General features: G+C 39.5%; 2 protein-coding genes across 10 annotated transcripts in view; both read left to right on the plus strand.

The window, feature by feature from the left end:
- The window catches only part of MYO5A (myosin VA), a 103,476-nt gene extending 93,902 nt beyond the window's left edge, over positions 1-9,574 (plus strand). For all 9 annotated transcript variants that reach the window (XM_075764531.1, XM_075764528.1, XM_075764532.1 and 6 more), the window contains 6 exons: positions 951-1,040; positions 1,749-1,899; positions 2,698-2,980; positions 3,823-3,997; positions 5,261-5,341; positions 6,199-9,574. In XM_075764531.1, coding sequence (XP_075620646.1) covers positions 951-1,040; positions 1,749-1,899; positions 2,698-2,980; positions 3,823-3,997; positions 5,261-5,341; positions 6,199-6,351 — 933 coding nt within the window. In that variant the 3' untranslated portion in view covers positions 6,352-9,574. The remainder of the gene's footprint in view (positions 1-950; positions 1,041-1,748; positions 1,900-2,697; positions 2,981-3,822; positions 3,998-5,260; positions 5,342-6,198) is intronic.
- Positions 9,575-10,476: 902 nt separating this feature from the next.
- MYO5C (myosin VC) overlaps positions 10,477-13,129 on the plus strand; it is a 35,633-nt gene continuing 32,980 nt past the window's right edge. The window contains exon 1 of the mRNA XM_075764484.1: positions 10,477-10,610. Coding sequence (XP_075620599.1) covers positions 10,584-10,610 — 27 coding nt within the window. The 5' untranslated portion in view covers positions 10,477-10,583. The remainder of the gene's footprint in view (positions 10,611-13,129) is intronic.

Consider the following 13,129-nt stretch of genomic DNA (forward strand, 5'->3'; position numbering starts at 1 on the left):
ATACCATAGATGCTTTGAATTAGTGGAAAAAAAACTACCTTCTTTTCATTTTGAATAGTCCTCCTCCTCTGAAGCTATGCCTATAAAGTTTTGGATGTAATCAAAGTTTGCATAGTGAGTCTTTGTTAATCTTCTCCAGAATGCTTAATTAAAATGTTTCATTTGCAGTTTTGGTTCACAGATTTGCTTCATCCACAGATTACACTGATGATAATATGTTACTGCCTAAAGTCTTTGCAATGAGTTGGCTAGGAGAGTTTAGGCCAGGGGTATCCTGAAGGCATTATTAAGACATAAACATGCTTTATGCCTCATGAAGTTTCTTAGTTTTTAAATGAGACAGAGGTGCTCAAAAAGCAAGTATTTAATCAAGCTACATGTTTTGAAAAGAATTTTTAGTAAACAATCCTGCAGGAGCTTAGATATTCATAGAAGTTTTTGGACGTTTCCAAGTGAATAGAGTGCATGCTATAGAGCTCTAGAAATTTTAATTACTCAGCGTATACTAGATTCTGTGTTCTTTGGTGAGGAGGGCTTGTTGTTCTCTGCTCCTCCTGCGGGCTCTGCATCATTCCCATCCTCCCTGTTGGGCTCTTCACAAGAGTCATTGTGCCACAGGATGGGTGTTTTGGGAATACAGTCACATTGCCCTGTGGCTTCTGCATAGAGCAGCTAGGGTGGGTCTGTAAATAGATTATATCTGTGGAGGAAATAATATTCTGAACATTCTTGAAAAATATTACAGAAATCAGGGAGGGCGTTTAATGGTATTTTGTGGAAAACCTTGCTTTTCTGATACATTACTGAAATACACAAAGTTTTGCAAAACATCAGAATCTGAGTAGCTACAAGAAAGTAGCTACAATTAGGTGTTTAATTGTTTATCTAACATTTTACTATTTTATTCCTCCTACCAGTCTTTGTTGAAATGTGTTTATTTTTATATTCAGAAAAGAGGTGATGACTTCGAAACAGTGTCCTTCTGGCTATCTAACACGTGCCGATTTTTGCACTGTTTGAAGCAATATAGCGGAGAAGAGGTAAGCAGTGCTCCTACTCTGGTTTCTTTTGCTCTACAATACTATTGAGAGCACTACTCTTTAGCAAATTCCTGTAATATCTCAAAATCTACGCTTTTTGGAATGCTGCTGATGACATCAGTGGAAAGCACGGGGAGATAAAATTTGAACCAGCTTCCCTTTATTGCAGGCTGGGGGGCCAGAGACTAGATGACATTGTGCTCCCAAAAGTGCCAGCTCAGACTAAGTAGAAGAATCTGGCTGCTACCATTATGTTGTTTAGTAATGATTCACTGAGCTTCCTATGAAAAAGGCCATATTAAGCCCCTTAGCAATAGTATGGCAGACCACTTTATGTGTGGAGGCTGGGGTATGCCTAATTTCTTCTTCAAACTTAACTGGGCTTTTGGCTGTCTACGGCCAGGTGAGAATGCCCATGGTGGAGTGGGAGGGAAGGGTCTTGCCTGCCAGAAAGTTGGCAGAGTTTGTTCCTGTGCCAGATGCTTGAAGTTTCAAGTGAAGGAAGTAGATGTTGCACAAATCACAGTTGAAAAGCAAATCCTCACATTAGCCTCAATTGGAAGAACTTCCAAATGAAAGTTTTGAGGGGCTGTGACTATTATTTTGAAAGTAGCATTTGTCAGTTGCATAAAAAAATATAAATACCACATTTGTGTAATATTTTTGTATTCCATTGAAGCATTAATTTCTGTTACTTTGTGAATTCAGGGATTTATGAAGCATAATACACCTCGTCAAAATGAACACTGCCTCACTAATTTTGATTTAGCTGAATACAGACAAGTACTGAGTGACTTGGCTATTCAGATCTACCAACAACTTGTCCGAGTGTTGGAAAACATTCTGCAACCAATGATTGGTAAGGCAAAGTTGAATTCCTTAAACTTCACACTGTAGTACCAAAAGGAAAATTGTGATGCAGGTAATATAATATAGTATAACTTGTAGTTCTTGTGGTATTCTGTTTACAGATCACAGTACTACGCTGGACAGGTTGGATTAGAGGAAAAACTAAACTGGGGGTGGGTCTTCTGGCAGCGACAGAACCTTATTCATGCTTGTCTTAAATCATGCGTTTACAGGAAGAAACTGTTAGGACAGTCTGATATTTGTTGCCATTTCTGTTAGGAAATATCCCATGGAAAAATTAGATGTTAATAAGATGAGAACCCATAATTAAAATGAATATGGAGAAAAATGGTTGTTATTATGGTCAGCAATTAGCAATGAAATAGCTAGCAGTGATGAAGCTCAGAGAGATTCTTTTCATTAAAAGTACTTTTCATTTGTCTTGTCAAACAGTACTCTCATGCAAATTTTTGTTATGCTTTCTGATCACCACATGTAGAAGAATGGAACAGCATTTGGTTTGCTGACTCTGCTGCTCATACGACCAGCAGAGGAAAAAAGTATTTTGCTGAGCTAGAGTGGGACCTTGCTTTCAAACACACATACTGGAATCTTTGTGAAAACCCTGTAAGTTTAGATTTTGCAGAACCTAGTGGGACACAGAATTGCTGGAAATCATCGTGAAGTGTGGCTAGCAGAAAGCCCAGCTTGCTCTTTCTGTCTAAATACTAAGTTTTGCTGTCTCCCACAATATGCTTGCATATCAGCACTTTTCAGTCGTTATAATAATTTTGTCAATCAAATGCAGTTTCAGGAATGCTGGAGCATGAGACTATCCAAGGTGTCTCAGGGGTGAAACCAACAGGGCTGCGGAAGAGAACATCCAGTATTGCCGATGAAGGAACCTACACTTTGGACTCCATTATTCGGCAGCTGAACTCCTTCCATTCCGTGATGTGTCAGCACGGAATGGATCCAGAGCTGATCAAACAGGTTGTCAAGCAGATGTTCTACATCGTTGGGGCCGTAACGCTTAATAATCTTCTCCTGCGCAAGGACATGTGCTCATGGAGCAAAGGAATGCAGATAAGGTAGGAGAGCTCATTTTATACTTTTCTTGAATATGCTGCTGTAAATCTTAGTGAACTCCTGACACTGCTGAATATCATTGTGATGGAATAGCAGATACATTTTGAATATTTATTTTTCTGCACACAAACAGTTGCAGATGCTGTTAAACTGATTTTGTGAGGTTCAGTTAAAAAAGAGCTTGGTTAATTTAGGCAAAATCCAACCTGGATTTCAAGGAAATGTGGTAGAAGCAAAACAAAAATATTTCATCATCAAGTAGGAATCGGAACTGTAGGTAAAATGTTGGTAGTTGCTTTCTCAGCTTTTAGAGAAGAATAGCAAACATGCCTGCTACTTTCTTTGTATGCTGGTGGCACAGCAGATACCTGCTGTGTTCATCCACACTGTAGTTTGCTGCATCCTGCGTAAAGCCTTCTTATTCTAGTCCTGCCTTTGGCATCAGTTGTCCAATGCATTCTACTGGCATATGCCAGGAAATTTAGCCAAGGCATTCCAGTCCCTCAAGTAACCTTGTGAAAGCCTTGCTGTACATTTGTATCGACACAATCTCATTTGCCTTTCTTCTTATACTTGTCACATTCCTGCCATTAATAGGAACAGAAACAAATTGGAAAAGCTAGTTAGTGGAAGTCTTTGGCCATAGTTTCTAACTGTTTTGAAACTCAAAATTTCCTGCCCTAAAAAGAAGGAAATGTACAAAGACAAAATTACAAGAAATGATAAGTGTGAAGGAAAACCATGTAAGGACAAAGAAGAAACACCAGGAAAGAGAAATTGCACATGCTTTTGATTTAGCCATAATCAAGCAGTAATGTCTTGATACTCTTACGTCTTTGAACAGATACAATGTGAGTCAACTGGAAGAATGGCTACGTGATAAAAATTTGATGAATAGTGGGGCTAAAGAAACACTGGAACCCCTCATCCAGGCTGCACAGTTGTTGCAAGTAAAAAAGAAAACGGATGAAGATGCAGAAGCCATTTGTTCAATGTGCAATGCACTGACTACTGCCCAGGTAAGCAAACTCTCGTCGTCTGTTCTGCTGTCACTTCTGAGCAGTTTTCTGCTCTGTTGGTGTCTGCTGTGCCTGCCTGCACTGTTGTCACACATGGATCAAAGATTTTTTACTTCATTTTGCATTAGTACAAGTAAAACAGATTAAGTTGGAGGCACAAAGAAAGGACTGGTCCTTTTTGAGGTCTGATGTTCAAGATAAGTTTTGAACAAACGAGATGAGGCTCAATAGATTGTGCAGTGTGTAGTACTATATGTTGTCTCTCAGTTTGTGAAAATCCTTAGAGAAAACTCTTCACTAAAAGATGTCTCTGTACTCCAGACAGCTCTGCCTAGGATACTAGGAAATGATCTTCCTGCCATCAGAGTTAGTATCCCGTTAAGTTAATGGACAATTCACACAGAACTGTTGTCTCAGGGTCTGCAAACAAAAGTGTTAAGTTACTGTACCCATTAGCCTCAGAATGGCTGAACCAAGTGTATCTCAGCTGAAGGCTTCTATTTATGAAAGCTTAGATTTTGTACAGATAAGTTGCACTTTATTTTAACCATGCTACATTTGCATAGAGGTTGTACAGGAATAAATAGATCCAGGCATGTTTGATGATTACTGAACATTCCCATCAGGAAAAGGAAGAAATGTCTCCATTTCTTTCACAATGGTGTCAGCACCAGCAGTTGCATTCATATAGCTGTTTTGATTTAGTAATTCACATTGCTGGAAAATCTGTTAGTTTTGTACTGAAATAAGAAGTTAGAATTCCACATGCTTCAAGTGTTTTGTTAAAAAGTGTTGTGTTTTATTTTTTTTAAAGACAATCATGTAAAAAAACCAAAGAGAACTTTTTATAACTTTTACAAGTTTAACCCATATTATTACTTAAAGTCTTTGTGACATAATTCTTTTCTTTGGTGATTTTAGCCCTATTTTTTTGAGAAATAGCTCACTCTGTTGAGAAACAGTGAAGTCATAAGACACTCTTGAATGGAAGATACAGAAGGTCAGAATTATAGGGTCAAAATCAGGGTGAGAAATACAGCAAGTACCTCCAAAGAACACATGTTCTGAAGCAGGCAGTCATATAGCATAGCATTAAGCAGGTGATGGAATTCTGTATGAATCAATAAAGCGAAAAATAACAAATACTTGTAAATAATTTTCCTTTTGAAATAGCTAATTTTAAAAGTATATTGCCAGTAACCATGGATGCATCTGTTGATTCATCAGTAAAATGAACCTAAGAATGGCTGTTCTTCTTCACAGATTGTGAAAGTTCTGAATTTGTATACTCCAGTTAATGAGTTTGAAGAGAGAGTCTTGGTATCATTTATACGTACAATACAGGTATGGCTATATCTTTTCATCAAAAATCATGTGCCTATTTCTAAGAAACCCTCTGATGAGCCAAAATAGCTTGTGTCCTGAAATACATTCAGGAATCTGAAGCAAACTAGGCTTTTTAGCTATCGTTTTTTAGCTATGTTGAAAAGGTGATGTCAGCCTTAAAATTTTTAGCAATCACAATTTACTGCCTCCAGAACGGCATGAAAATGTTAGTTTCCGTGTCAGTTTAGAAGGTGAGAGGTTTTTGTGTTTATACATCTTTGTGTATGTTATCACACTTGTATGCCAGCTTTTCAAGTGGTAACATTTCTATACGCAAATACTTTTGTCAGACCTGTGTCTGCACAAGGAGTTCCAACTGCTTTGAAAACTGAGGCCTATGTTCATTCCAAAGTTCTTCATTTAGCCCTTCTAGATTTATATATTTTGATGACAATGAAACGTTTTGAAAACTGCAAAGAAAAGCAGCCAGTAGAGCAAAATAAAAGAAACAAAGAAATTGAATTACATTACTAGCAGGATAAGGGAGATTAGGAAGGTAGAACTGAGATGAAACTATAATTCCACTTACTGAAAAGATGCAGCTACCAGTTAGTGGGCAAATTCTTCCTTTTGGATGGAATCTAACTATCTGCAGATTGCATTGTAAGGGGAAGATACACAGAACTGGAAATGACAAAAGTAACTACAGTTTAATGGCACAATCATTGCAAATGTGTCAGGTCAAGTTAGCATAGAGTGTGTGTCTGTACACACACGTGTATCTGTAAGCACAGATGACATACTACCTCTTTGCAAGATGATTATTATCAATGAAGTGGCTAAATGCTAATGTAAACACTTTCTTATCTTTGCAGATGCGTCTGCGAGACAGGAAGGACTCTCCTCAGTTGCTCATGGATGCTAAACACATCTTTCCCGTTACTTTTCCATTTAATCCATCCTCTCTGGCATTAGAAACCATTCAGATCCCAGCCAGCTTGGGCCTGGGCTTCATATCGCGCGTCTGATCCCAAGGATGTACCGTCAGTGTTAGATGGAGAATCCGTTGCCTGATATCTTTACCCGTTAAAACATAGCGAGCCACTGAAAACACATTTTCTGAACAAACAGTATATATATGCCCAGATCTGTAGTAAAAGTAGCTGGAAAACAACCTAACAACAGCACCACAGATTGAAGGCTAATAGAAAGATATGTGTTCGTGTTCAGTCATTGCATTTATGAGGACATCACTGATTCATACATTTCCAGAATATGGAAATCGGGCTTGGACAAAAATTGTGTCTTCAGCTGTCTAGAGACATTTTTAGATCTTTAGTAACATATTTAAATAGTGTAAATTAAACTCCATATGTAATCTTCTCATAGGCAGGGACCAACAGGGACAGTCACAGTCCTGAACATGGAAGACTTGAAAGTAAGGCATTTTGTAGTAGAATACACAGTCACTTGGGAGCCTGTTACATTTAATTTGTAAAAACTGGAATGGAGAAACACAAACTGGCAATATATAAAATGATTTCTTAAACCACTTCCTTATTTATGTCAGTTTGACATAAATTCTAGTGTTAAGACATATAGCTCACTATATGCTATAACTTAGATGTTCATTTGTTAGTACTGTGGTTTACCAAGCATACTAAATCGCTGCTGCATATTGTGTTCTTTTACGTGTATGACAGTATCACACTAGGCACTAAAAATAAGATAGTTCATTTTTTTGTTGTCAACCTTATTTACAGTCCGATGCAGTCTGTTATTTTAACTGGATTTTTTCAAATGGTATCAAATAACTCCTGTAGAGGAAAATGGTAACTAAGCACAAGTAGCACACTGGAAATTACATGTTTAGTTATTTTTAAAAGTAGTTTGCTAAAAATACAGAATCTTGAAGCAAATGATCAGAACTCAATAATGATTTTAGTATTTATTTAGATTTTGTAGTCTGTCTAATGTTCTTCTTTGTTGGTAGACCCCACAGATGACAGTGTGTATTTGGACTATAATCTCTTTTGTTTTGTTGCCACTTAAGGAAAAAAAAGCATTTTTTCATACTGGAATTTGAGAGGAAAATCTTAATAGAAAATTTCTGCAGTAGCCCAAGGCTCTCATTCTTTGAAAGGTTGACTAAGAACAACATTAAGTAGGTTTTGACTACAATGCTGTCATTTGGCTATAATTCATGCTGATTTAATCATTGGCGATCTAGAGTGCATAATGAGAAACTGAGTTATTTTGGATGTTGCACATCTTACTAGAAAGATTTTTCTGTCTCACACATCTTGGATCTGCTATATAGAATTCACATTTCACAATGTGCAACGTAAGCGCAGAAGCCTTCCTTAAGGTTCCAATTCTGAACTTTAAAACAGGTAGTTTGTGGTGTATGGCTCAAATATACATGTAAAAAAAAAGCCACACACATTGCTCAATTGCATTGTGCAATATTTTTATGTATTATAATAATTAGCAACTTAGCATTAACATTGATTTCTTTTAAAATATCAAGAAATAATCTAGAGGTACACTAATAGACTATTTGGTACCAATCTGTTTGCCTGCAAACTCAGAGAAAAAAATTTGCTGTTAAGCAGATTGAAACATTTCGGTTATGTTTTACTTGAGAGGTAGACATGCTCTTTGTATGGTTGCTAAAATCGGTAGTGAAGACAACCTAAACTTTGTCAGTATCATTTTAAGATGCTCATGTCGTCTTATTTTCAAATGCATATGCCCCATATTATGTTTGATGGATCATGCAAGTACTTCCAAGAACCTAATACTGCATTGCATAAATGTTTTGAATGACCTTTGCTGAATCATTTAGATTTAGATGGGTTTCCCATGCATGGTATACCAAACACTCTTTTTTCAAACGTTACTTGATTTCTGAAACTATGGCTACTGTTAAGTGGCTCCAAATAAGGTATAATGTAGTTTTCAGACTGTTGGGGGTACTGTACTTGTGAGAATGTAATGGGAAAGCCTTCACATCCAGTAACGAGGTTAGAAAAGAAAATACTTAAGAACATGCTGACCTGAAAATTTTTTCTCCTATTGAAAAACAAACAATTGCCATTACAGTATGTTCATACTGTAGATCAGGAAATGTATCCACTACTTAAGCATTAGTGTATTAAAATGTATGCCGAAATGTATTTTTGTTTATTTTTTAAGTTTGTTTACCTGTAAAAAGCCTTATTGTATCTTGTTTCCTTAAAAAAAGTAGTGGTTAGTAATTTATAGGTATTATCCTTAAACTCAGTGGTTTGACTGGTATTACTTTTATATCACATTAAAAGTATATGCTGCTTGACATGTTTTAAAGGAAAATATTTTTAAGTTGGAATAGATGTGTAATTGGTAATTCATCTAACATTTTACATGGCAGTATTTTACATGCACTTTTCAGAAGTAAAATTTTAGTGTCAGTGTATAATATATCTTTCACTTTAGGACTAATATCTCTTTAACCATGGAATATAATGCAGAATTATTTTAACAACTTTGTTTTTTCCTTTGAATCATTGTTATGCTCTTTTAATGTGGACATATCTTTTATATTTTAATTTATTATCTATTGCTATGATAGATTTTATCGGATGCTGGAAAAATACTTGGCAATGACCCCTTAGAATTATATACAGTTATTCTAGAGATTTTGCACAATAATTACCTCATTCAGTTTGGTGTATTTTTATTCCAGTGATCATTTTATTCTGATGTTTAGGACACAGTCTTCTATCCAAATTTTGAAAAATGACTTCTCAGACTTCAATCTGGGATGGAACGTGAAAGTGCTTAAGTCTGTTAAATGCGATAAATCTATTCTGTCTATCACAGGAAAAAAATAGGATCAACTTCAATGTTGAAAAGTGGATTGATATCCAATAACATTTGTTCCCAACCTGGAAACACCAGCATTTGCAGTTTGAAGGTCTGTGTAATTTGTGATTTAAACTGAACACATTTCGAATACCGTACAAAAACTAGGAGTAAACACTTGTTTTTTTAAGATGCTGATACTTCATGTGAAAAATAAAAGCCTTTAAACATAGGTTTTCACTCGATGCCACTACAGTACGTAGATGAAAACCAAAATATTGTCAGAATGACCTGAGCTCTGATCTGTTGTAGTGTCTGATGTTGTACTTAGTAAATGTATGCATCATAAAAACTGTAGCCTAATAGCTATCACTGGAAAATGTTCAAATAAAAATACAACTGTAAGATTTGCTTTGGATTTTTTTTGTTTGCTTGCTTGGTTGTTCATAAGCTGTGTGCTGGCACAGACCCCAGACGATTGCACAGATTCCCTCTACTTTCACGGCAGACCTGGCGTTGACTGCCACGGGAGTGGGATGAAGTCCGAGGAGTGTATAAATACACACCCAGACACCCACGGCATGCCATAAACTGCTCTGCGTGTTTGAAAGTATTTTGTTCAACATAACCCCATTCTGTTAGGATATTTTGTCACCAAGTATTAACTGTTACTGAAATAAGATTTGTAATTGGCTAGAACGTTGTCTTCTGTGCCATGAGAGCTCTTCAGTGCCAGGCAGGCAGGTAGGGCTACTGGGCCTCCGGGCATCATCCACCTGCCAAAGCCTCAAACTGTAGTTATTCCTATCTTCTTCCTCATAAAGGACATTTAAATATAATACCTATTAGTGCCCTAAACTTACTAAATGCAGTCTGAGTTATTTTTATCTTATTCTAGGCTTGTTAGAGAAACTCCTTCATGTTGTTTTATTGGAAGGTGATTAACATTTCTGCTGTTTTTCCCTACTGGGTCAGGAATGGCTCCCCTCGTGATCCCCCTGGCAGCTGGAGCGGCATTATTCCTAATCACTACAGAAGTATCCAAGATGCCAGCTTTGCCCGTGTGGCAATTGGGACTACACCTCATCTCCACTAGGCTTACATACCCGTCAAAATTAAGAGCTAGCCTGCAGACTGCCCGCATAAAAAGCCCCACACAGTTCGGAGTGCTTTGACCAGCTGCTCCGGGTCACCGAGGCGAGCAGAGCGCCTCAGCTGTGCCGACAGCGGGGAACCGCCTTCCTGCCCTGCGGGGAAGGGCCGTGCCCAGGCGGGACAAGCCCAGGACGGGGGCCGGGCCGCTTCCCCACGCCTTGGGGGCGGTGGCCGAGGGTGGACCGCGGCTCCTTGCGGAACTTGCCGCACCACTGTGTCTCCGCTGCCGGCCCGGAGCGGCGGCGGCGGCTCTGTCCCCATGGCGCTGGCCGAGCTCTACACCCAGGTGAGCGGGGCGGGGAGCGGCCCTGAAGGGCACTGGACCGCCATGGCAGGGGCGGCGCCTGAGGGGAGGGGGGACGACGGCCGCCCCGCGAGGAACCGCCCGCTGAGGGGGCGACGGCCACCGGCGAGGGGCAGGGGAGGGAAAGGGGTGACGAGGCCGGGGGAGTAATGCCGAGCTCGCCGAAGTGTGCTTGTGCCTTTTGTGCTTTCTGGGATTGCGGCGGCGCATTAAAACGTTGAGCCGGTTGTGTTACTGATAAGAGTTCGCTGGCTTGGACCTGACGGAGGAACGCGTCTGCGGTGTGTGAGGATGCATCGCCTGTGCCGGGCCGCGGAGCGGCTGTGAAACCCCAGGGCAGCATAGGAAAATGCCGCCTCTTTTGGAGAGGAATACTTTTTGAGACTGTTGGTCTTTAGGTGTAGGTGTCTGATGTGGTAGCCAGCGATTAGACGATTTTAGCAGCACTTCCCTGGCCATTTAATCGTGGAGTGCTCGCTCTTTTTGTTATGCAAATACTGAATATGTTTGGCAGAACTTGACGCTAAAGCAAAGATTCTTCCTTATTGCGGCTCCTGTATTTTTTGCACAATTTTTCCCACTTTTCCTGTAGTCACTAGAGTGTTGTGATGTATAACTTGTTTGCTTAGCTTTAAATAACAAAAATAACATGCATATGTTACTACTTCATGAGCCTGTGTCTCTTCTATCGCAAAAGCAGCTGCCATAGTAAACTCCCATTTAGCCCTATGCTGCACTGGGATTTATTCATTTGTTGTGTTAGTACCGCACTCTGAGCAGTTGAAAGAACAAACGGGGGTTTTTTAATCAGGAATAATGTTGGGCAGGTGAAGGGCAGGAAGGAATGTGGGTGTAACTTGATACGAAAATGAGCAAACTCTCTTCTGTTTACTTGCAAGGCAGGGTTTGGAGAAACTGAGCTTCGGTAGGCTGGGTGCGTTTGCCAATGGAGGCTCCTGGCACTGCAGGGACCTTTTCCGAAGAATCAGTACTTTGATCACATGCTTTTTCCTCCTTTTCTTGTCGGTGACCTAGTGCGGTTCACTTTCTTACCTGGAAACAAGTTAAGTGCCCCCGAGGTTATTTGGTGGTGATAGAATAAGAGCAAATAATTCAATTTAACAGCTGTGAATAGTAAGTATGTTTTATAAGCCAGGAAATCAGCATAGTGTAGGAATGACACAACAGTCAATCAGACACACATGGAAAAAGCAAAGTTAAAACTGATTTCACTTAGCTATGTCTTTCGTTTGCCTATTAAATAGATACTCATGAAGCTGGGTTTTTCTCCCTCTGGTTAGATAGATGAAAACATTGTCATCATATTGGTTTGGGGTTGTTTAGGAAAGGTCTCTGTGATTTTGGATATTGCGTGGAAAAATTCAATTGTGCTGAAGGCATCAGCAAAGAGGTATCGTGAAAGTGGCTGAGGTTTCGATTAGTGTTCGTCACCTGACATACATGCCAGGTTGGCATAGGGTTGACCAGAAAGGCAGATCTCCATCCTTAGAGATACTGAAAACTGAACTGGAGAGGTCACTGAACAACCCAAGCTAACTTACAGGACATACCCACGAAAGTCCCTCTTACCCTAAATCGTTTGGTGTTGATCCTCAGGGGGTTAGAGTTGAGAACTACTGTTGAGGTACAGTGCAGTTGGTAGGGACCTCTGTAGGCACCCACCATCAGTGGTGTGTTCAGCAGGGTTCTCGAGGTGGACACCCTCATGTTCTGAGGATCTGCTGGAGCTTCCAGGGCTTCCTCCAAATTAGGAGAAAAGTAATTTGTGCCAAAACCAACAGTTGCCACACCAAAGTGAGACGGTGTGCGAGTCTCCAAGGTATCTGTGGCTATGCTAACACTTCATGAAATCCTTGACTAATGTTAACTTTTCAAATAAGCAGCTGCAGCAGTTCTCACGGGTTTATTTAAACACAGTTGGTTTAAACTGGCCATGATTATAGCTAGGGTAGGGGAATCAAATGAAGGGTTCTGGTCATCAAAGCAGGAGGATGCTGGAAGAAGATTATATGGCATGTTTGGCTGTGCAAGTGGGAACTGAATGGTTCTGTGTTCTCTAGTGTTACTTTATCACAAATTAGAGGAGAGATGGCCCATAAGAAACTCAGTACTAGCATGTACTGGTGACTTTCAGGCTTTTTTCCTGACATCACTGTCCTTCCTCCCATCCTCTCCTTACATCCAAATATAGTCTTCAATGTTATCTTCGTTGCTGTCTGAGATACATGCTACATGGTATAAAAAGTATTTTGCACCAAGGTTTAAGGAAGATGGTGATTATGTCAGAAGTGATCTCAAACTGCAGATCCCTGAACAGAAGTGATTTCAATGTTACTAAACCTAGTATTTAATAACACACAGTTGTTGCGTTAGGGAAGCTTTTAGGGACAACGCCACTTTGTGAAACCCTGGCAAGACGAGATGGACACATTTCACATCGGTGATGATGTTCCTGACTTACTGAGGTTGCCAGCTGTGTT

Source organism: Balearica regulorum, chromosome 12 (genome assembly GCF_011004875.1).
Source record: "Balearica regulorum gibbericeps isolate bBalReg1 chromosome 12, bBalReg1.pri, whole genome shotgun sequence".
Lineage (NCBI taxonomy): Eukaryota > Metazoa > Chordata > Aves > Gruiformes > Gruidae > Balearica > Balearica regulorum.